Here is a 24,940-nt window from a genome sequence, read left to right as displayed (position 1 = left end):
TTGAGGTTTTCAAAGTACTTAACAAATATCTCATTTGATCCTCAGAAGAATTTTGGGGGGAGGGAGAAGATATAATACCTATTACATGCAAAGCACTATTCCAAGTTCTTTTTATAATTATTTATTCTGACAAAAATCCTGACATGGAGGTAATATTGTTATTATCTCTGCTAATGCTAAAGAAACTGAGGCAGAGATTAAGTGACATGCCTTGGGTCATATAGTTATTACATGTGTGAGGGCTGGGTTTACACCCAGATCTCCCTGATTCCAAGTCTAGAGCTTTACATGGAACCACCAGCTGCCCCAAGATGGATACACTCATAAGTAATGAGTTAGTATCTGAATATAAGAGGCATCCAATATGTATGTGTCTATGTGGGGATAGGATGGAAGGTTAAAGAGATTTTGTGATCTTTTTTGTATTGGAGGTGGGAAATGGGGACATGAAAAATGACCTACTCAGTCACACACAGAGACAACAGGGTCAGAGAAGGTGCTTCTCTGTTCTCAGGCTGTGCTATATTCAAAGGACCAGAACATTCAAACGAGTGGATAGAGAATTGGACTTGAAATGAGGAAGAAAGACCTGGATTCCAGGACCATCTCCTGATCTCAAACCATCTCAGATGTTTAATAGCCGGTGGCCAAGTCACTTACTTACTCTCTCCAGGTCTCAGTTTCTTTATTAGTTAAATAATGGGGTTGTACTCAATGGCTTGTAAGATCTCTTCCAGCTCTATGTCTATGAGATCAGGCTGACCCAACTAGCCTTGGTCCTTTTTCCTCATATTCTTAGAGGTGGGACAGGTAACAACTTGCATGTTCTTTCTTTAGTCCCACTGTTCCCATGCCTCAGGTTTCCCCAGTGCCAGGATAGAGCACAGACCTTTTATGTCCTGGGAGCCAGAAGCCTCTAATGAGGTTCTATTACCATCAACGCCCTACTATATTACCTACAAAACCCTTTGACATGCTGGCCAAGGGTCATGGGGAAGTTCAATGGGAATGGAGGGACTGGGTCCAGGTCACAGATCAGGAAGCTGTGTCTGTAATTCCTCCAGCACTCTTCCTATTTTCAGGGAAAGAAGTCCAACTCCCAATCACCCTATTCCTTATCCATCTCTCAGCCCCAGGGGTGATAGGACCTGATTATGGGAATCCCTGAGAAACCCAGAGAACCCAACTCCATTTGGAGAGGTGGGCAGCAGGAAAAGAAACTGCTCCAGAGATCATGACTGCAGCTTCAGAGAAAGGATTAAATATATTTAAATAAAACATATTTAGATATATTATATCTAAAGGAGTCCCTTAGAAGGTGTGTCCTAGAGGCCTGAACACCTTTATGAGGCTGGGTGTGTTTTGAAGGAGTAAAGGGAATGTCTTTGTATTTAATGATGTCATATCATTGATGTCCTTAATATCCCTTGTCAAAAGGATTTAAGAGGAATATTGGGTAGAGGGGCTAAGGTCCTGAGAGTCAGGCTATTGGCCCAAGATCAATTGGTCAGGTCTTCCCAATAGGTAGTTTTCTCTTAACATTATTATACCCATTAATTCAAGTGATATCTCCTATAGGATGCCTTTCTTGGTCCCCAGTTGTAGAGAATAAAATAACACAGTAGATGAAGCACTAGCCTGCAATCCAAGAGACCTGAATTAAAATCCAGCTTCAGACACTTACTAGTTATGTGATCCTGAGTTGATCACTTAACCTCTATCTGTCTCAGTTTCCTTTTCTGTAAAATGGTGATAATAATACCATCAACCTCCCAATGTTGTTGTGAAGTTCAGATGAGATAATATTTGCAAAAAGTATTTGTAAAATTTTTAATATTTGTAAAAAATATAAAAAGCATGATGTTTGGCACATAACTTCTTTAAAATGCTTGTTTCTCTCTCACCTTTCTTCCCTTTCTTCCTTACTTCTTTCTCCTTCCTTTTTTTCCTTGCTCCTTCCTTTCCTTCCATCTTTCGCCTTTCTTTCTTTCCTTTCTCCTTCCTTTCCTTCCTTTTAAAAAATTCAATAATATTTTATTTTTCCAAATATGTAAAAATAGTTTTTAGCATTCATTTATGTAATATTTTGAGTTCCAAATTTTTTCTTCCTTCTTCCTTTACTTCCCTCCATTCCAAGACAGTAAGCAAGCTAATACTCTCTCTTTCCTTCTTTCCCTTTTTTCCTTCCTTTCCTCCACCCTTCACTTTAAAAAAAAAAAGTACTCCCTACAAATAACATTGTAATTTAGCTTATATCAAGTGTCCCAGTAGTCTTAATTTAGTTTAAGCTATTAAAGCTAACACTGTACTAAAACTTTGAAGACACAATGAATCTACTTATATGTGTAAATGTTTTTTCCCTTTACAGAATGTTACATTCTTGGATAGAAGAAACTGTTTATTTTTCATCTTTGAGGACTCAGATTCAGAATCTGGCACATAGTATATAGTTAATAAATGCTTGTTGATTATTTGTGATTATTGTTAGGATGATAATTAGTCATAGTGATCATATTATGATACTAAATTTCTATTACTTAATAAAATATGATGTTATTATAATATCAAATCAGCACTATTTAATATGATAACTAATGTTGTTATAATAATAACTGTGCAAGTCTTGCTACTGATCCTGATAACTGTGACTTTGATGTTATAATATCAAATTGGTGCTATTGAATATGATAACTAATGTTGTTATAATAATAACTGTGTAAGTCTTGCTACTGACACTGATAACTGATTCATGATAACTGACATGATAACTGTTCATGGCTTTGAACAAGTCACTTACCTTCTTATAGATCTAGGCAATTCTCTAAGACTAAAAGTTTCAGAAAAAGTACTAATCTGCACTAGTGGGAGAGTTTCCTCTTCTGGGAGTTCCCAGTGTCAGTAAAATCCCAAATTCACTCCCTATCTCTAATATACTAATAATTGACATTTAGAAAACACTTTAGATTTTTCAGAGTAAGTATCTTACTCACATTGACTCACTTAATTTTCACAACAATCCTGTTAGACAGGTAGATAGATAATCTGTTTTATCTCTATTTTATGATGAGGAGGCTGAGTCACAGAGAGGCCATATGATCTGCCCAGAGAAGATTGTTGGGCTTTCACCTTGAGCATTTACATCATGAATACCAGCAAATGCTACAAATCAAATTTGGTCAAACTTATTGTTTTGTTGATTGTCTAAACTTAGGAAAATGATGGAGAAAATATTAATGATGCAAATTACACTTATGTCTCGAATATATTTTCCCTTGAAGATCTGGTTGTTAAATATTTACCAGCACACTTCTGTCAATTAGATGTTCTGAGGGACTTGAAGCCAGGTGTTCTCCAGATTCCTAATACATGGTTCCTTCCACTTGATCACATGACTTCTCATTACATCTTTTCTGATTATTGTATAGACTAAAGGATCTAGATAGAATTGGATCGAGGGGTTCTGGGTTTGAATCATGCCATTGATAGTTGGAGCACAGCTGAGTGACCACAGGGCAAGTCACTTCATATCTCTGAGCCTCAGTTTCTCCATTTGTAAAAAGGAGAAGGGGACTTGCACTGACTACCTTATGGATAGTGGTGAGAACAGCACTTTTTATTTCAAAATGTTGATCTAGTAACATGAGTAACACTGAAGACTTAGTATGGTATGGGGGAGATTTAGGTCAAGTTTCCTATCTTTATAAGAGGTTGAGGTGAGGGATCAGTAAGAGATGTGCATTACGATAATGACAAGCATTTATGTGTGGTTTTATGCACCTTATCTCGTTTGATCCTCACAACAACCCTATGAGACAAAAGTCTTCATTATCCTATTTTATAGACTTAGAAACTGAGACTCAGAAATTAAGTACTTTGCTCAGGGCCATAAAGCTATTAAAAGACTGAGGCAAGACTCCAACAGTGATTATTTTTTCACAAAGCCATACTGCTGAAAGTAGAGGGAAGGGGCTGAGTGCATGTATCTGGTAGAGGGGGTCTTCTCCTGTCTGGGGAAGAGGGCAAGAAACATATCCCACCTTCTCCCCGATCTCAGTCTGATCTCCTCCAGGAAGTACATCCAGGTCAGTGAGCAGAGCACAAGCTTCAAGGATGCCTTGGTATCGCTTCTGGTCCAACGGCTGGCCAAAGAGGATGTTGTTCTGGAGTGTGGCATTCTGAATCCATGCCTGCTGGGGCACATAGGCCACGGAGCCCTGGCCATGGCACTCAGGGTCACCATGGGAACATGGGAGACAAAACCTAGCCATGGCTTGCTCACCATCCTCCTCATCCTGAAGAGGTGAATTCATCTCCAAACCTCTTCTCCCATGGAACCACAGTTACCCTACCTTCATCCCTCCTCCCTCCCTTGTCTCAGCTCCAATCACCCCAGGTCCATCTCACTGACCTTTACAGCCACTTTGCCCTCCAATTTCTCCATCTCTCCCAGCAGGGCAGATATAAGGGAGGACTTCCCACAGCCCACTGGCCCCACTATAGCCACCAATGACCCTTTTGGCACTCGGAGATTCAGGCTGGTTGGAAGGAAGGAGAACCAGGAGCCCAGAGTGAGCTAGGATATGTGAAGAATCCAATTATCATTTCCAAATTCCTCACCCTGGAAATTCAACATTTTCTCTATTCTAGACATCCTCTATGTATGTCGGAAATCAAAGTGCAACCAAGTCAACCTAGAATTAAACACCAAAATTTCTGTCTGGAGTTACTTTCTTTGTCAAGAGGATGGGGAAATAGGGGTTGAGATGGCTAAGGGGGAGCACAATTTTTTTTACCTGTGCAGAGCTGGGGGGAGGTCCTGAGCCCAGGTAAAGCAGCCATTTTCTATGGTGATGGCATGTCCTGTAGTAATAAAGGTGTTTGCCAAAGTGTGAGAGAGGGCATGGACTGAGGGGGAAGGTGTAGGACTATAGAGCCAGGGTGATGGAAAAGGCAAAGGAGCCCTGGAGGGATGGTTAAGGGAGGGAAGGAATGAGGACTTTTAAGAAGACACAGAGAGCAAGCCCAGAGGGATGACATATGGGAGAAATGAGGAAGAAAGCAGGGAGTGGGAGAGTGTGGACAAGATTTAGAATGAGCAAAGAATTCTGGGAGGGGATAAAAGGAGCTCAGAATGAGAGAGGTTGATGGGAGTAAGGGTGGACAGAAAGCCTTATGGATTAAAATAAAAAAGTAATAGGGAGTCATGGAGGGGGAAGGGAGAGGGAATTAGAGAGCTTTGGGGAGGGTATAAAGAGCAATGAGGTACCCTGGAATGCTCAAAGCATTTTGTTCGTATGTGGGGGAGTATGTGTGGGGGAATGTGTGAGGATTCTTTAGGGGATTAAGGATGGGCAAGGTATTATAGGAATAATATAATGCTGGGAAGAATTAATGCAGACTCAGGTAATGGTACGGAATAATGGGAGTGGGGATCCATGGGAGTCTTGGAGGGAAAAGATGAAGGGAAGCATGAGAATAAAAAAAGGCAGGGATGTAGGCAGAGGCCATATATGTGAAATCAAGGGGAAAGGAGTGCTGGGATGCCAGGGACTCCTCAGGGCATAAGAGGGGGTGGGAAGATGGGGGGCATCAAAGAAATGTAAGAAGTAATGAAGAAGATAGGAAGTCCTGGGGGCATTAAGGATGGGCCAGTAGCTATAGGGAGAGCAGAATCCTAAAGAGAGGTAAGAAAACTCAGAGACTAATTGGGCATAATGTGCAAGCAAGCATAAAGCCAGCAAATGTGATAGGGCAGGGAACAGGGGTAAAGGAGAGAAGTGGGGATTTGGAAGATGGTGGGGTAAAGAGAGCAGGAAGGAAAGAGAGATGAAGGCAGGGGAAGGGGGCAGGGTGGGCAGGAAGGCTTGGGAATGCCAAAGCAGAAGGAAAAAGAGGAAGAGGAGGAGCCAATGGGGAAAAAAAGGAAACTGCGGATTAAGACATTTTTCTGATGAAAGGGGAAGCCTGAGGAAGAAAATGTGCCAAATGGAGAAGGAGAAGAAGGGAAGTGAGCAGGGAAAAGAATTTATGGACCTGGAGAAATGGTCTTTGTTTCCACACACTGGGGGTCGAGTTCTTCATGGTTCAAAAAATTCTGGATTCGTTTCAGAGACACACTGGTCTAGGGAGATGAAGGTACATTAAGATCTCTATAGAAGTCATTGTCCCCTCTGCCCCCTCTCCAGCCAGGAAGGAAGCACAGAGTCCACAACTCTGTGCTATCCCTTCTTCACCTGTCCTGGCTGTAGACCACTTTGATTACAGCTAGAGCACCTTCCTCTCACTCACCTTGGAGCCAGCCCAAGCACTTGGGCAGCACTGCAAGTAACCCCTTTCAGGACTCCAGTCACTAGAGGTTTTCTCATCTACCATGAGCACCCATGAGACTGACCCCCAAATGACATCCCCTTATCCCAATCCTGAGTGACTTTCCTAGAGCATCAGAGTTTGTTACCTGAGCCAAGTTACTGATGACTTGGGGCAGTACATTAAGAGGAAATCTCAGGATATTGAACAGTGACAAAGACACAAAGGCCTTCTCTGCATCCAAGATGTTCTTCTCATCCACTGACACATAGACCGCAAAGGTAGTCAATGATACCTGGGATAAAGAATAACCTTCAGATCCAAGGAGGAGGGCATGGGAAATCCCTAAGGAACACTCACAAGCTTTAGAGGTTAAGGTGTGGTGTGTGTGTGTGTGTGTGTGTGTGTGTGTGTGTGTGTGTGTGTGTGTGTGTGTGTAAAAATAGAAGGGTCAAAGGATGGTCTGGGGAAATGGTACATTAGGCCCCCACTAAGAATGTTGCTTGTCAGCGGTTACCAAAACCATTTGGTATTGGCTAAGAAATAGACTAGTTGATCAGTGGAATAGGTTAGGTCCAAAGGACAAAATAATCAATAACTCTAATAACCTAGTGTTTGACAAATCCAAGGACCCCAGCCTTTGGGATAAGAACTCAATGTTTGACAAAAATTGCTGGGAAAATTGGAAATTAATATGGCAGAAATTAGGCATTGATCCACACTTAACACCATACACCAAGATCAGGTCAAAATGGGTTCATGATCTAGGAATAAAGAATGAGATTATAAATAAATTAGAGGAACATAGAATAGTTTACCTCTCAGACCTGTGGAAGAGGAATGAATTTATGTCCAAAGAAGAACTAGAGATCATTATTGATCACAAAGTAGAAAACTTTGATTATATCAAACTGAAAAGTTTTTGTACAAACAAAATCAATGCAGATAAGATTAGAAGGGAAACAATAAACTGGGAAAACATTTTTACAGTCAAAGGTTCTGATAAAGGCCTCATTTCCAAAATATATAGAGAATTGACTCTAATATATAAGAAATCAAGCCATTCTCCAATTGATAAATGGTCAAAGGATATGAGCAGACAATTCTCAGATGAAGAAATTGAAACTATTTCTAATCATATGAAAAGATGCTCCAAATCATTATTAATCAGAGAAATGCAAATTAAGACAACTCTGAGATACCACTACACACCTGTAAGATTGGCTAGAATGACAGGAAAGATAATGCAGAATGTTGGAGGGGATGTGGGAAAACAGGGACACTGATACGTTGTTGGTGGAACTGTAAATACATCCAGCCATTCTGGAGAGCAATTTGGAACTATGCTCAAAAAGTTATCAAACTGTGCATACCCTTTGACCCATCAGCATTGCTACTGGGCTTATATCCCAAAGAGATCTTAAAGAAGGGAAAGGGACCTGTATGTGCAAGAATGTTTGTGGCAGCCCTCTTTGTAGTGGACAGAAACTGGAAACTATGTCGATGCCCATCAATTGGAGATTGGCTGAATAAATTGTGGTATAGGAATATTATGGAATATTATTGTTCTGTAAGAAATGACCAACAGGATGATTTTAGAAAGGCCTGGAGAGACTTACACGAACTGATGTTGAGTGAAATGAGCAGGACCAGGAGATCATTATATACTTCAACAACAATACTGTATGATGATCAATTCTGATGGACTTGGCCCTCTCCAACAATGAGATGAACCAAATCAGTTCCAATAGAGCAGTAATGAACTGAACCTGCTACATCCATCAAAAGAACTCTGGGAGATGACTATGAACCACTAAATAGAATTCCCATTCCTTCTATTTTTGTCCACCTGCATTTTGGATTTCCTTCATAGGATAAATGTACACTATTTCAAAGTCCGATTCTTTTTGTTCAGCAAAACAACTGTTTGGTCATGTATACATAAATTGTATTTAATTTATACTCTAACATATTTAACATGTATTGGTTGACCTGCCATCTGGGGGGGGGGAGGAGGGGAAAAATTGAAAAAAAAAAGTTTTGGCAATTGTCAACGTTGTAAAATTACCCCATGCAAATATCTGGTAAATAAAAACTATTATTATTTTTTAAAAATTATGAAAAAGCCAAAGACTATTCTAAATAAAAGAATAGGAGTAATTATGTACTATTCCTTATAAAAAAAGAAAAAAGAAAAACAAAAGAATGTTGCTTGTTCTAGAAGAGTACTGTGACATCAAAGACCTGATACCATGACATGCAAGTAAATTGGATTTAAATGAGAGAGGGCTGTGCAAAATCACCAGCCTCATTTTCTCCCCTGGAGCCATCCAGGTCCAGTGGCAATTTAGAGATTAGGGGAAAAAAGCCCAAAGAAGGGCCAGGAGGTAGCAGATGTTCCAACTAGAAAACTGATTTAGGCTCCATGTCCTGAAGAAGGTGGGTCTAAAGTCAAATTTGGAAGAAGGAGAAGTGAGAATAAGCCTTGAGATGTCCAGGATATCATGAACAGGCATGCAAATCTTTTGAGATGATTTCATGTTTTGGAATTGGCATTTTTCAAAACAATAATTGTGTTAAATGTGGTCATTGGTTCTAGACTGATGGAAATATGCAATGTGAATTCTAATATGGCAACCACTTGGGGGAATTCTTTATCTAACCTAATGGGTACCGAGCTATAGTGCTTAATAAATGTTTACTAATGTCAGAGCCATAACTAAGGCTTTACTAACATTGAGGGGTCCTCTTGATGATGGGATGAGATTTTTCTGCAGACTAGTTTCTATATTTCTAAGTTCTGCAAAATCATTGTTGAGAAGATGATAAGGGAGAGATGAAGAGTTAGGTACCAGGGGAGGTTGAAGAAGTTTAGTCAAAGGTCAGAGGAAGTTCTGATTAGGAGACAAACCACCCTTCTTCCTGGCATAAGTAGTCAGTCAATAAAGGATACTGCTTAGTATGTGCTAAGTATAGTGCCAAAGATATCAAGAAAGGCAAAAGCAGTCTCTTCTCTCAATGAACTCATCTAGATAAGTAATATGTATTAGCAAGTTACATAGGGGATAAATGGGAAATAATCAAAAGAGAAGGCATCCTGTAGAAGGTGGAGTTTTAAAGGTGGGGTTTTAATTGGGATTTGAAGGAAGCCAGGGAAACCAGGAGACATGAGAAGACAGAGCATTCCAGCCATGGGAGATGATGAAAATTCCCAGATCCAAAACATGAAACTATAAGGAGATCAGTGTCATTAGATCAGAGTATGGGAAGGGGTTGGAAACTGGAAAGGTGGGAGTGGAAGCGAGATTGTGACGATCTTTCCACACCAGAGGGTTTTGTATTTGATCCTGGAATGACAGGAAGCCATTGGAGTTTATTGTGTTGAGTGCGATGGGGTGATATGGTTGGACCCCCATATAATGGCATTGTCTGTCTTTTCCAAGCCCTACCTGCACCATATCTCCCATACCTCTGTTAAATAGAGTTTGACTCAAATATCAAGATTTCCAATTACAGCTATAATAAAAACCATAGGATCATGGTCAAAAGGAATTTTCAAAGACATCTAGTCCAATCTCTCATTTCACAGATGGGGAAACTGAGGCCCAGTGAGATTAAGGGACTGTATAGATAGTAAATAACAGAAGGAGAATTTGAATTCCAATCCTCTGAATCCAAGACCAAACCTCCCTAAATATTTGAGGGCTAGGGACACCTAGTCAGAATTGAATACCATTCAGGAGACAAGGTAAGAGAGGGACAATCAGATAAAAACAGATAAAATAGATAGAATTAAGAAAATCCAGCCAGATAGACAGGGTCAGTTATGAGACAGCCAGTTGGTTCAGTGGATAGAGCCCTGGGCCTGGAGTCAGGAAAACCTAAGTTCAAATCCAGCCTAAGACACCTATTAACTATATGACCTTACCCAGCTCACTGAACTATTGTTTGCCTCAATTTCCTTCCTGATTGTGCCTACCCACCTCTTCTACCTTCCCTAACCCTTTCCTGAGTCATTTTTAGGAAGAAAAAAAGGAGAAATAGAGCCAGAGGCTCAACTAGATGTTTGTGTGAAAGGCTTCCAACTCCTGAGAGACTTCCTATTTTAGTCTCAAGGTTTGAGATAACTACTTCCACCTCCCTTGTCTCACCCTCCTCCCCACCCCCTCATACCAGGAAAGGGGCACTGAACCAGGTGAAGGTAGACACCGCGTTGAGGAAGGCTGCCTTGCGTAGCACTTGCAACTCTCCTTGGCGTATTTTCTCTACCATCTGGGAGAAGCTGGGTTCCCAAGCATAAAGTTTCAGAACCTTGATTCCACTCAGGATCTCATTCATTAGCTTGATTCGGGAGTCCTTGTACCCCATCTGTTCCACCTAAGTGTGTTTTAAGGGAAAGAGTATTTTCATTCATTCAGTTAATTTATTTAACAAGCATAAACACTTAGTGCCATCCCTGAGGTTGGCACTGGAGATATGAAGCAAACCAAGAAAACAATGTCTGTCCCTATAGAGTCACATTCTACAAAATGTATACAGATAAATAAATAGAAAATACATACACTGTGTTCTTGGGGGTAGGGAGGGAGGGCTGTTACTTCTCTTTCCATGATTATAGCTAACAAGAAAGGAACCATCTCAACCCAGCCCACCCCACACATGACTAACCCTTATTTGACTCTGAGACCTGAGACCTTTTTCTTCTGGAAGGGGAACTTTGATGAGGCAAGCCAAGGACTTGGAGTGGTTTCAGTTGGGACTGAATAATGCCTCGCTCCAGCTCCATGAGCTTCTTTCTCAAGTAGTGATCAGTCTCAGATTCCCATTTCCTTCTTCCCACAACCCTGGGGTTGGAGCTTGGTACTCACCTGGAATGCCCGAGTCTTCATAGCAATGGCCCCATTCAGAGGGATCAACAAAATCATCAGAGCAACGCCAGCCAAGACAGAGGGACCTAGGTTCTGAAGCAGACAGGAAGGCCGGTGAGAGAGATAGAAGCAGCAGTTTAAGAGGCATAGGGGAAATGGCAATGGATTCAAAACCAGTCTTGGAGACCTGTTATTCATTCCCTGAGTGACTCTGGCCTTCAATTTCCTCATCTATTAAATGAGAGGAGTTATCCAAGCCTCTAAGGCCTCATCTGGCAGTGTGACTATATGAATAACAATAATAGCTAGAATTCATATAGCACCCACTATGTGCCGAGTGCTTTACATTCATTATCTCATTTGATTCTGATAACAACCCTGGAAGATAGGTGCTATTATCATTCTCATTTTGTTTTGATGTTGTTTGAGTAATTTTAGTTGCATCTAATTCTTCATCACCTCCTTTGGGGTTTTCTTGGTAAAGATACTAGAGTAGTTTACCATTTCCATCTCCAGCTCATTTTACAGATGAGAAAACTGAGGCAAACAGGAGTAAGGGACTTGCCCAGGGTCTGCTAGTAAGTGTCTGAAGACTGATTTGAACTCAGGAAGATGAGTCTTTCAGATTCCAGACCCAGAGTTTTGTCCAATGTGCCACTTAACTGCCTCCATATAAATCCTAGTATTATTATTTAAGACAGCAAACCAAAAAGAAACAGAAAGTCAGATACAGCTTGACAGAAAGGACCAGACAGAGTCAGATAAAGACAGACAGACCAGAGAGGACAAGATAAAGAGAGACAAACAAACAGGTAATCAGAAAAGGCCAAGCAGTCAAGGGGGAGCAGGCAGGGAGCAGAGAGATTCAAATCATGCCAGAGTGAGTCACTCAGCTGAACAGTGACACAGCTAAACAAAGTGAAACAGGGAAGATACGCAAACACACAGATAGGGACAGACAGGCAGAGACAGAGAGACAGAGTCAGAGAAAGAGACAGAAACAGTGACAGAGACCGAGTGACAGACGGAGATACACAGAGAGACAATGACACAGAAAGACAGAAACAGAATCAGAGACAAAGAAAGACAGAGAGAAACAGAGACAGAGAGACAAAAACAGACAGAAAAGACAAAACAGAAACAGAGAGACAGAGACAGATAGAGACAAAAACAGAGACAGAGAGACAAAAACAGACAGAAACAGAGATAGAGACAAAAACAGACAGAAACAGAGAGACAGAGATAGAGACAAAAACAGACAGAAACAGAGACAGAGATAGAGACAAAAACAGACAGAAACAGAGAGACAGAGATAGAGACAAAAACAGACAGAAACAGAGACAGAGAGATAAAGACAGAGACAGAGACAGAGAGATAGACACACCTCTATACCAATTCCAGGGTCCCCTTCCTCAACTCAGGGACCAGCTGCTGACTGATTCCTATTCCCCTCCATCCTGCCCATCCCAGTTCTATAATAGAGTGACCTAGAAGGAGGGAAGAAGTCATGTAATAGGACTGAGATGGGAATGCAGAGCCAGAGAGGCTTAGAAGGTTCAGCTTCATTCTACTTTTTCTCTTTGCCCAGTGTCAGAGATAACATTGGTTTCCTTCCCATTACAGTAGTGAGTCACACCAGTGAAAAGGTCAGGATGAGGGGGTGGCAAATCTAAAGGGGGTTGGGGACTGGGACTGGGCTGAGTCACCTGCCACAAGAAGTAGATGGCCAGCATGATCTGCAGGGGTGCCGACCACAGCATGTTGAGGAAGGTAACCAAGTCTGTGAATCGCTGGGCATCTACAGACATCAGGTTGACAATTTCCCCCACAGTGGAAGAACGCTTGGCTGAGTTGGTGATGACCAAAGCCTAGAAGCAGATAAAGCAAAGCCAGGGAATGGGTGGGACCCGGGGTCAGTGCTGGGGATAAGCATAGACTCCTGAACACACTGTTAACTTAAAGCATCTCTACTTAGGTTTAGGTCCTGATGGAGGATGAGGAGCCCTTCATCCTACCCAGTCCCTCCTGCCCCCTCTTCCAGCTGACCTTCCGGTAGATGATGCCAGTGATCCCAGTGCGAAGCCGTATGCCAGTCACAAAAACATACTGGAAATGCTGGTGCAGGATCAGAGTCTGTACAACTGAGCAACCAAACATCAGCCCAGCTACCAAGAAACCCCACCAGGCTGGGGCTGAAGGGTTTGAAATGAACCTGATCAGTAAGCTGCAAGAAGATTGGGAAAGAACACTATCAGGGTAAAGGAGGGCTAATGCTAGTGGTTCAGCTATGGAAAAATGCCCTCGAACACACCTAGAATTCAGTTCTCAACAAGCATCCTTTTGTGTCTTCTACATTGGGGCAGCTGTGTGGCTCAATGGATAGACTGCTGCCCTGGAGTCAAATTTGACTTCAGTCACTTACTGGCTGTGTGACCTAGTCGTTTGCCTCAGTTTTCTCATTTATAAAATGAGCTGGAGAAGAAAATGACAGACTACTCCTGTGTCTTTGTCTAGAAAACCCCAAATGGGGGTCATGAAGAGTCAGAAATGACTAAATGAACACTAAAACTCTGATTCTCCAACCAATTCATTTTACAGAGGAGGAAAATTATGTCAGAAGTGACTTTCTCAAGATCACATAGCAAATTAGGAGAGCCAACACCTCAACTCTTGCAATTTAATGCTTTTTCTCTGTATTGCCCTTTGACCAGGACTTAGCTCTATGTATTAGTAGCTAAAGTCCCATTAGATGGTATAAGTTATAATTTCCCTCATTTTCTAGGTTGAGTGGTAAAAAAGCATTGTCCATACCTCCATAACTGGCATAATATATGTCAGAGACAGGATTTGATATGGGTCTCCTGATTCTGTTGGTCTTTTCCCCAAAACATGAAATCACTCCATCCATCCCTATTTATTCCTGCATCACCGTAAAGTTTCCCAAAGGAACCCACAGCCTGAAGGAATAGAGTCAGACCTGAGTAGCTGGGGGTTGACAAAGGACAGCAAATCTTGGATCAACTTGTAGAAAGAACTGATGAGGAAGTAGGGTCCAAAAGTGAATATCAGGGCCCGAAGAAAGGATGGCTGCTGGTGCTGGGACTGGCCAGATAGGAGAACCTCACCTTCCCTTGCCTCTTCTTTGGAAACCCTCCCCTTGGAAATCTTTGCATTGGTGGTCTTTGTAAATGCTACATCTTTGGGCCTGGATGAGAAGGGAGAAGAGGAGGCAAAAATAATCAGAAAGCTCACATGGAAGGGTTGAATATTGTGTGGTTTGATTTTTTTTTCAGGGTGGGGGGGTCTTCATTGAGATTGGGGGTTGGAAAATATTCATTATTTCAAAATCTAGATTTGGAGCAATCCTGTTCAGAGGGGGACTTCAACATACAACATACAACATCCTGACCATAGATGTATTATATCAGGGATAGGGGTTGTCTCCCCCATACTCTCTCACACCCACTTGCCTTTTTTCCTCTACTCTCAAATTGGGAGATCAAAATTCCAAGTAATTCCTAAAACTCTCTGGGCCTGAGATCGGATGGGATGGAGAAAATTGGAGGAAGAATTAGCTACAGTCCCTTCCTACACACCCAGCTGGGTCTGGGGAGGTTGCTGCACAAGCAAGTAGCACAAATTCTAAATGGTTTCTTAATCACAAGGGAAGATAAGAGGACCTGGTTTCAGCTCATTTGCTGAGACCTCAAAGAGGCAGATTTGCAGCTGGGAAGAGGGAAGTTGTGGGGGGAGGCTGGTATGGGGAGGTGTGTGGGGGGAACCAAAGCAGGAAGGGGTGCATTTGTTGGAAGTGGGGGGAGGGGTGCAGGCAGGGTATGATGTCAGGAAGAATCTGAAACAGAATCTGGGATACTGCTGATAATCTTGTATCTCAAGCCAATCAACAGAAGACAGTTTTGACCCCAAGCCTAAGGAGAGGATGGAGACATGGAGGAAGAGGCAAAGAGAAGAAAGACAGTTGCAACGAGACAAAGAGTGAATGCAATCTTGGGCCTAAAAACAGTCAAAAGAAGAGAAGGTCTAAGAACTCTTACCTCTTTTGCCTGATGAGTTGGCCAGGGCAAATATCTAAGGGTCAGACTCTTGAATTCCTTGTTGCCCTTCTAATGGCCATCTTGGCCTAAACCAATAATCCTTAATGTGGAATCCACAGATTTCCCTACACACACACACATACACTCCCTCACTTTCTCTCTCTCTGTCTGTCTCTCTGTATCTATTCTTTCCTCTTTTCCTTTCTCTCTTCCCCAGCTCCCTGCCCCAAAGATTCTATGGATAGATTTCTTGGGATCCATGAACTTGAATGGGAAAAAATTACATCTTTATTATTCACAAGTCTAACCTAAATGCATTATTTCTTTCAATTGTTTAAAAACACGATTCTGAGAAGAGGTCTCGGCTTTACCAGATTGCTAAAAGGGACTAGGAAACAAAAAAAGCTGAGAGTCTAGAGAGTCATCTTATCTACTCTCCCATACATTCTCCAATGCACAAGAGTGAATTGGATTTGGGACCCCAGCTGTAGATAGATCGGGGAGAAGGGTTCCATCTCCACCATATCCTTTCATACCCACTTGCCTTCTTTCCCCTACCTCCAAACTGGGAGACCAAAATTCTTAGCAATTCTTAAAACTCTCTAGGTCTGAGATGGGATGGGAGAAAGTTGGGGGGAGAATTAGCTATAGTCCCTGTATTTAAGGATTGGAACCAAGGAATTTTAGAGATTAACCTCTCCATTTTACAAATAAGGAAACTGAGGCCTAGAGACAGGACATAATATAGATCAGTGAAGAGAAGAAGGGAACCTTCCTCTCTCCCCTATTCTTGGGACTTAACTTCCTCCCTGAGGGAATTTTTAGAGTCTAGCTTTCCTCCCAGACTTGAGGTCAAAGGAAGTGGCCAGTGATGACACTTAAGACTCCAGTCTCAGGGCAATCTGGGAAAGGGAGGGATTACTCTTAGAGGAGTAGGGTCCCTTCTACTCAGGAAATGACTTATCAAGGGCAGGTTTAAGAATAGGCATTTCAGAAATACAATATGCCTCCTAAGGAAAGGGATAAGGAAGTAATGGAAGCAGGCTCTAGTATTAAGGAACCAACTAAGTTTCCTGATTCCCCCCCCCCCCTTTTTCCTATATTTAGCATTGCTTTAATACAAAGTAAGCAATTAATAAATTTTTTTGACTACTGATTTCAATTCCTCAAAAAGAAAAGGTTTCCTAACTGTTTGGACTGTATTCTCTGTTTTTCCCACTCCTTGAGCAGTCGAGGCACCACAATTCTTGAAGAGTCTTCCTCATTCAGAGACCAAAGATCTTTCTCCTCTAGAGGCCGTCGGTACCCAAGGATGGCCATCCTAGAGAAAAAAGGAATAGGGAAAGAGGGACATAGTCACTCACAGGGAGAGACACTAATGGGAATCTATCATTGGTTAGTGGTTGCTCCCTAGGACAGTATTTCAGGTTTTAGTGATCATAGGACTCTGGAGAAAGGATTTCACTGTGGTCCTGTTATCCAAGAACTTGTCATAAGACCATTAAGGGGGACAGGCTGGTCATGTAGCCCTCAATCCTTAGCTTTGCTCCTTATCTTACCCTGTCTCTACTCAACACAAGGAAATCTGGCCAACTTTCAATCTGATTCAAGCTTCAGCTGCACTTCCTTAAGTCCCAATCTCCAGGTCAGGGTTAAAGGGGTAATTAGATCATTGAAAGTGTGTTGGGTCAGGAACTTAGGTTTCTTCTTCTTCTTCTTCTTCTTTTTTTTTTTTTTAATGAATTAGAGATAATGAGCTACTAGTGTGAGGATCAAAGGATAATTACCACCTGCTGATCTGACTCTTGAGTCTCAATCAAGGACAATGACAAACTGGCCAGATTATTGAAAGCCAAAATACCTCACCTTACCAGGCTAATTAGCCTTCTGCCAGATTCAGAACTGACAAATAGCCCTGCAAATTATGGCTGAAGGTTAATGGTTAGCTCCAATAACAGATAGAGTTCCTTGAGCTGGATTCTAATACTTAAGAGTGGGAGAAGATTGAGAACAAATGAATACGGCTTCTAAGCCAAAGAGACCACATCAGTATTTTGGATCTCCAATTCTCCATCCTCAAGAGATCAATGACAAGAGAAGTCAACTTACTTAGTAAACCACCAGAAGGTCAGACGAGAGAGGAAACCAGCATTGGCTTCTGGGCAAGGGTTCTGCCAGGGGTTGAGAAGGCAGAAATAGAGGTCATGAGGAAGCAATTAGAACTGTCTAGATTGTTCCTGTGCCCTGGCTCTCAGAGGAAGAACAACCATCACCACCAACTCTTATAGGCTCTCTCCTTTGGGTTGTTCAGTGCCTAATGCCCTCCCCCTTCCATCTAAGAGGTTAGGGATAAGTTCTTTATTCTCTACAACCCTCCACACATATTCTGACCCACTGTGGGAGACCTTCACCCAAAACTAGGTAAGGAGAATATTGGGGAAAATGACTCAATGATCCCTAGGTATAACTCATCAAACTCCACCTTCCCTCCCAATCACTTACAAGATCCACATTGACAAAGGGTGAAAAGAAAGGTGGCTTATCCTTGAAGCAGGAAAGGACGAGTGAGAAGACAATGAGGGCAAAATATATATAAAACGTAGTAAAACGGAATGTGTCTTTGACTTCACCCTGTGGAGGATAAAAAGTAGGAAGGGGAAAGTTATGAAGACAAAGGAGATTGTCTATAGGTATCCCTGTGGCTATACTCATTGGAGCCCAGATCTAGACCCTACCCCAACCTTGCTTCCTCTTTCTAAAGATGGTAATTCCTGCTCTACTTTCTCACCACTTTTGAAATATAGGATTTTATTCAGTCATTTCAAGTCATGTCTGACTATTGGGATTCCCTTTGGTATTTTCTTGATAAAGATACTGCAATGGTTTTCCATTTCCTTCTCCTGCTCATTTTACAGGTGAAGAAACTGAGGCAAATAGAATTAAGCGACTTGCCCAGAGTCCCATAGCTAGTTAAGTGTCTTACTAGCTATTTGAATTTGAATTCAGGAGGATGAGTCTTCCTGATTCCAAGCCCAGTGCACCACCTAGCTGCCCATATATGATGATAGAAATCCCAAACTGAGGCGTCATTGTGATGTTACCAATGGGTTCCTCCCCTCAGGGAACTCAGACCTGTCTCCTTATATATACATATATCCATTATACCTCTGCCAAGGTAGTAAGGATCTTGGAGCGAAAAGGGATGATGGCACAGACACAAGACAAGAACCAAAAGATGACCAGGATACCAGAGGACCGCACACCCCGCAGCCGTTCATATTGGATGAGTAGGGTGGCCAGGAGCTGAAAGGAGGAGAGTACAGAGTAGAGACATGGACCCTTTGCATGTGGCCAGTGTAGGATACATCTGGCTGCCTGAGGGCATCTTTGTCACACATATCCCCCATAACCTCTCCAGCCCTTTATTTGAATTATTGGGAAGAGGGGAGGGGGGTGGAGCCTGTGGGCTAGATAAATCAATCAACAAGTACAGATTAAACACTGACTATGTAGAATGTATGTATGGTTGTATGTACATATGTACATGTGTGACATGTATGTGCATGCATATGTGTGTTGTGTAAGTATGCACACATATACATACAAATAAAAAAGTTCCTGCCTTCAAGGAGATTACGTTCTATGAGGAAAAACAATATGTGGATAGCTATTGATTTTACCATTTATCCCTCCCCAGAGTTACTCAACCTAGTCTGTGTTTCAGTGTCATTAGTAGCTTGCCATTAGCAGTGTCATTACCACTCCTCAAGGACACTAGACTTTTCCCCAACTCCAAAGCCTGCCTCCCCTCTCCCAAGCCTTCAGAGTCCCATACTAACCATGGTGACCCCCAAGATGAGGGGAGTCACAAAGTAGATGGGGGCTGGGATGGGGCCCCTCACCAGGCCAGAGAAGGAGTAGAAGAGGTCTGCCCATGTCACACACCAGAGCAGGACACCAACTGCCTGCCAAGAGATAAAGGCATTATGGAAAGGGGAAGGGCTCTAGCGAGATGGAAATCTTCCTTTGGGATTAAAAGAGTTGAGGGAAGGAAGGCCTTCCTTATAAGCTAGGAGCTGCTACTGACCCAGAGTCCACTGGCCATAGTCAATCAGCAAGTCTGTACAGAGCCTGAGAATTACAGAGCTAAGAAGTCCCAAGCTCAGGATGAGGAACTTGGTTCAGCTTCCTCATACAGGGAGTTTTCCAATTAGTTATGGGCTTTAAAGCCCCACGGGCCAGGATGGGGAAGGTGGAGGGGGGGATAGTGAAGAGACTGGCTTAGCAACTAGGGAAATGAGGGCTTAGAAGAGAATTTCTGTTCCCCTCCAAGATGTTGGCAGCCAGACAATGACGGGTCCCTATTATCTTAGCACACTTCAGACTGAAGCACTGACCGTCTTGAGCCTACAGAGTCCAGAAAGAATGATGTAGCCTTCGTTTCGGCGGCGGAGATAGAATAGGTAACAGGGCAGGGAGACCCAGAGGTAGATGCAAGGGATCCAAGCAAGCAGTGAGTTCTGGAAGCAGGGGGTAAGGTCTGGATTATCTGTGTGCAACGTCAAGTTTGGGTCCTGGAGAAAAAGAAGAAAATAAGAAAAGTTAGTCCATAAGAAAGAAAGGAAAAGAAATTATGCTTCTTTTTAAAAAAGAGAGAATTTTCATTCACTCATTTATTCCAAGAAGACTTGAGTTAAATCCTAACAATTGCTACTTGTATGGCCCTTAGGCAAGTTATTGAAATTCTCCCTCAGTTTTCTCACCTATAAAATGAGGGATTGGCTTTGATTATTTCTAGAGTTTTCATCTAGCTCTAAATCTGTGATAGATACACAGTAGCAGTTAATAAGGATCCATTACATTAAAGAACTAAGGGGTGAATTTTCTTTTAATCATTCAGTAATTTCAATCATGTCTTACTATTCTCAGTGACCCCATTTGGGGTTTGTTTGGCAAAGATAGTGGAGTGATTTGTCATTTTTTTTCCATTTCACAGATGAGGAAACTAAAACAAACAAAGTTACTTGCCCAGGTTCACACATCTAGTAAATGTTTGAACTGGAATTGAGCCTTCCTGATTTCAGACTTGGCACTTTGTCCACTGAGCCACTTCACTGCCCCCAAAATGAAGTAATCTTTACCTCCAAGTAATTTAGATTCATTACTGATGGCTTGTATTTATATAGCATTTTAAGGTTTGCAAAGTATCTCATGTAACATTATTTCTTTTGATCTTCACAACTCTAGGAGTTTATTATTCACATTTGACAGAAGAGGAAACCAAGGCAAAAGGGTTAAGACCTACCTAGAGTCTCTCAACTAGTAAGCTGAGGCAGGATATGAACTTCAGTTTTTCTGATTTCAAATCAAACATATGAGGGCCTTATAATATCCTATTAGAAGGGAACTTGGAAATCAGTCCAACCTCGTGCTTCAGTTTACTCACCTGGAAAATGAATTTAGGCTTCATGGCCTGTAAGATCCCTTACCATTTTAAATCCTTGATCCCATGATCTTATAAAGAAGATGGCAAAGAAAAAAAAGGAAAAGAAAAGGGAAAAAATAATTCAAGAGAACATGGAAATTAGGGGGAAGGTATCAGGTCAGAAAGAGAAGAGATCAGATAAGGGAACTTTCCAAGGCAGTCTTCACTCCACTTCTAATTCTTCTTCCTACTGAAAACTTCTAATATTGTTGTGCCTCTATTCATACTTTCTCTACTTAACTCATGCTCCCCAAAGCCTACAAAATCAAAATAAATGCCTGTTCTAGATTCAAAGCCCTTCACAATAAGGTTCCAACTTGCTTTTCTATGGCTTCTTTTCATAGTTCAGGAAAACTAGACTGCTCTCTCCGACGTGTTCTCATCTTGCCCTTTGAGAGGAAGGTCTGCGTCCATTTGTCTCTGTATACCTAGAGTTTAACAGAATGCCTTGTTCATAGCATGCTCTAAATAAATGTTTATAGAATGAATGAATGGCAACTTCAACTGATAACAGGCACAAAGTCTTTGGCACCATCAAATGGTCCAAAATAAAACAAAAAAACAAAAAACCAAAACAGATATTACTTGTTAATACAAATGCCCATAAAAATACATTACTATTTGCCTTGCCCTTTTACCTTAAGGACCATTGAACCTTGACATTCTCCTTGCAAATACATGTTCCCTTCCTCTTTAAACTGAGCATGGGGACTCTCTTTACTTTTCCATTTATGTCCTCAGCACTTAGTAGAGTTGGCAAACAGTGAGAGCTCAATAAATGTTTTTCCATTCTTCGTGCATTCATTCATACCTACCACATCTCTGAATTCCCTCTGGTACCTTCATTAACCACACACATGACCTACCTCACCCCTACACCCCCCCCCCCCTGCTCCTTACTCCCAAGAGGCTTGAGCTGCTGGACAGTGGAAGGGAGTGGCAAACAAAGGGAAGATTTTCCAGTGGAGAATCTACTTTTCAAGTGAGCTATTTGTTAATGTTCAATGAGTATGTGAGAGAATTGGAATGTGTTGAGTATACAAATGAGCATGTGAGTGGGAGTGAAAGCTGTCCCTACTTCCTTTTCACCCACTCACTCCCTAACTCCTTCTAAGCCGGTTTCTGCCTCCATCCCCTAGCCCTCATTGAAACTACTTTCTCTGACTTCATTGATGATTTCCAAGTTGTCAGAGCCAATCACCTTTTCTCAGCTCTCTCCCTCTGCAATCTGCCTTTAGCATTTGATAATGTGATCTATTCCCTGCCCCTTTCTGACATTTTCTCCTTTTTACTTTTAATTGTCTCCCTGTCTCTGTCTCTGTTACTCTTTTTATCATCTTCGTTTTGTCTCCCCCCCCAGAGGGAGGTGGGGCTACATAACTTCTGAGGTCCTAATTCTATCATTCTGTGATGTTATAACAGCCAGATCCCTAGTTCTGACTTCCTGTTCCATATCTAGCTGCATGATGAATATTTCTTTGTGTTCACTGAAAAGCAAAATAGAACATGAAATCAGAAAGCTCGGTTCAAAAATTGGCTTTGCATTGAGCCTCAGTATCTTCATTTGCAAAATTAAGGGGTTGGTCTAGATAATCTTCAAATTCCCTTCTGACTACAAATCCATGTGTCTTCTAATAATCAACTCACCCTGTTAATAACTCAATACATCACAGACAACTATTATAAGTTCTCACCCAAGGCTAGATACTTCAAAGTTATATTAGCTTCTACCTCTCTCAGGCTTACAATTTAATCAGTCACTAATTCCTACAGATTTTTTCTTCTAATCCATTCCACCTGGAATAGCTAACTAGTCTCCCTGCCTCTTAATTTTCTATCACCCCCTAAGGTGACCTTGCACAGAACCACTAAATTAATCTTCCTAAAATACCCAACTCCCATCTTTTTCTGTTCAAAAACTTTGGGAGATATTCTGGAACAAATCCTTAACCTGGCATTCAAAGCTTTGCATTAGTTCCTCTGAGAGAAGAGATTGTTTGAGTCTTTGCTTTTATATTCTCTGGCCCATAGAAGTTACTTAATAAATGTTTGTCAATTGACTGATGGAGTCCACTGCCTCTGGGCTAAAACCCGAAGTCCTTATTTGACATTTAAAAGTCCTATACTGTCTGCTTCCAGCTTCTTGTTAAATTTCCTGTCTCTCCTCTTTACATATTCTTTGGTCCAGTCAAGCTGGCTTCCTTGCTGTCCACAGTAGAGGAATATCCACTTCCTGTTCCTGTGTCCCCTGTCTTGAATGCACTCCCTCCTCACCTTTATTTATGCCTTGTAATCCTCAACTCCCTTTAAGCTGCCAACCAAGAATTAGCCCCTATAAGAGACTCCTCCTGGTCCCTTCCAGTTGTTATCAACTTTGCATTTATTTTAGAGCTTTTTGATATTCATTAAGCTATTTACATGTTGCTTCCCCTCCTTCTTTATAAAAATATAAGCTTTCTGGGGACAGATTTTTGTATCTCCAGCTTTTAATACAGTGTTTGCCACAAAGCAGGTATGTGATGGGGCAGCTAAAGTGGTACAGTGGATAGAGTGGTGGGCTTGGAGTCAGGAAAACTTGAATTGAAATCTGACCTCAGACATCTACTAGCTGTGTTATTCTGGGCAGGTCACTTAACCACATTTGCCTCAGTTTCCTCATCTGTTTTATGAGCTGGAGAAGGAAATGGGAAACCATTTAGTATGTTTGTCAAGAAAACCCCAGATGGGGCCATGAAGGTTTGGACATGACAGAAATGACTAAACAACAAAAAAGGCACTTAATAGATGCTTGTTATCTTGAATTGTGTCTAAAATCACTAGTTGTAATAAAAAGAATGTTAGATCTGGAGTGAGAAGACCTGACTCTCTCACTGACCTATGAGACTTTAAACAAGTCCCTCTGGTCTCACTTTCTTTAAACTTCTGTCTCACTTTCCCGTTTCCTTTTACCATCAAGCTTCTTAGGCAAACAGCCAAATAGAAAAGAAAAGAAGGAAGGCCAGAAAGAATCCTGAATGATACATGCTGAATTTATTATTATATTTAAAAGAAAAACAAGTTGTAGAAATCCATGGTTTCATCTATAATCTTTTTTCTATCATACTATATATGTAGAAATGTCCATTTTGTTTCTTGCTTGTCAAGTTCAGAGGTTGTGGACTTTTGGGGTTTTTATTTTGTTTAGAATAGTCAACACTAATTTCTTCCATGGCCTTAGCTATTCCTAAACTATTTATTCTTTTTGTTTGTTCAGCTTTATTAAAGCTTTTTATTTTCAAAACTTAGGCATAGATAATTTTCAACATTCATCCCTGCAAAACCCTATGTTCCAAATTTTTTTTCCTCCTTTCCCCCTACCTGCTCCCCTAGATGTCAAGTAATCCAATATATTTTAAACATGTGCAATTCTCCTATACATATTTCCACAATTATCATGCTGCACAAGAAAAATCAGATCAAAAAGGGAAAAAAAAGAGAAAGAAAACAAAATTCAAACAAACTACAAAAAAAAATACTATGTTATGTTTCACACTCAGTTTCCACAGTCTTCTCTTTGGGTGCAGATGGTTCTCTTCATCTCAAGACCATTGGAACTAGCCTGAATCATCTCGCTGTTGAAAAGAGTCACGTCCGGCAGAATTGATCATTGTATAATCTTGCTGTTGCTGTGTACAGTTTTCCTGATTCTATTTACTTCACTCAGCATCATAAACAATTTATTTCTAAACAATTTATAAATTAAATCTCTACCCCTATCCCCTCCAAATCTCTCTCTTCTCCAATCCCTTCTACCCACTACTTTCAAATGTGCTTTAAAGTACTTACATGTCACCTCTCTGCTCAAAGTCCATCAACAGCTTCCCATTGTTTATGGAAACTATTCAACAAGAACAACCTTTCCTCTACAATTTTGAATCACTTAGACATCTTCCACCATCCTTTCCTTCACTTTGATCTCAGAGGTAGCCCTTTTGCTTGCTAAGGCCAATCTTTCCACATGTACTTTTGATTCTATTCCCTTCAAAGCTTCTCCAATAAATTGTCCCCTCATCCCCCCCCCCCCCTCTCTCTCTCTCTCTCTCACACACACACACACACACACACCCCTTTCTATATACCAGCTCTTTGCCTATACTAATAACTTCCATATCCTTAAAAAACAAAAACAAAAACTTCATTCAACCAACCTCACTAGCTATTATTATGTATCTTCCTTCCTTTTTATG

At 41.4% G+C, this 24,940-nt stretch overlaps 1 protein-coding gene across 2 annotated transcripts in view; it reads right to left on the bottom strand.

Annotated features, from left to right (window-relative positions):
- ABCC3 (ATP binding cassette subfamily C member 3) overlaps nucleotides 1-24,940 on the bottom strand; it is a 76,264-nt gene that overhangs the window by 26,308 nt on the left and 25,016 nt on the right. For both annotated transcript variants that reach the window (XR_012481245.1, XM_074261782.1), the window contains exons 2-17: nucleotides 19,627-19,803; nucleotides 19,069-19,194; nucleotides 18,395-18,532; nucleotides 17,732-17,860; nucleotides 17,339-17,400; nucleotides 16,419-16,550; nucleotides 14,152-14,379; nucleotides 13,221-13,398; nucleotides 12,881-13,042; nucleotides 11,175-11,267; nucleotides 10,480-10,683; nucleotides 6,455-6,601; nucleotides 6,034-6,121; nucleotides 4,794-4,860; nucleotides 4,409-4,535; nucleotides 4,038-4,214 (exon numbers count right to left, since the gene is read on the bottom strand). Coding sequence is in view for 1 of the 2 variants with exons in the window: in XM_074261782.1 (XP_074117883.1) it covers nucleotides 4,038-4,214; nucleotides 4,409-4,535; nucleotides 4,794-4,860; nucleotides 6,034-6,121; nucleotides 6,455-6,601; nucleotides 10,480-10,683; nucleotides 11,175-11,267; nucleotides 12,881-13,042; nucleotides 13,221-13,398; nucleotides 14,152-14,379; nucleotides 16,419-16,550; nucleotides 17,339-17,400; nucleotides 17,732-17,860; nucleotides 18,395-18,532; nucleotides 19,069-19,194; nucleotides 19,627-19,803 (2,235 nt within the window). In the remaining variant the exon portion in view is untranslated. The remainder of the gene's footprint in view (nucleotides 1-4,037; nucleotides 4,215-4,408; nucleotides 4,536-4,793; nucleotides 4,861-6,033; nucleotides 6,122-6,454; nucleotides 6,602-10,479; nucleotides 10,684-11,174; nucleotides 11,268-12,880; nucleotides 13,043-13,220; nucleotides 13,399-14,151; nucleotides 14,380-16,418; nucleotides 16,551-17,338; nucleotides 17,401-17,731; nucleotides 17,861-18,394; nucleotides 18,533-19,068; nucleotides 19,195-19,626; nucleotides 19,804-24,940) is intronic.

Source organism: Sminthopsis crassicaudata, chromosome 4, assembly GCF_048593235.1.
Source record: "Sminthopsis crassicaudata isolate SCR6 chromosome 4, ASM4859323v1, whole genome shotgun sequence".
Classification (NCBI taxonomy): domain Eukaryota; kingdom Metazoa; phylum Chordata; class Mammalia; order Dasyuromorphia; family Dasyuridae; genus Sminthopsis; species Sminthopsis crassicaudata.
Note: the sequence above shows the minus strand (reverse complement) of the source record. Positions and strands in the feature narration are given on the sequence as shown.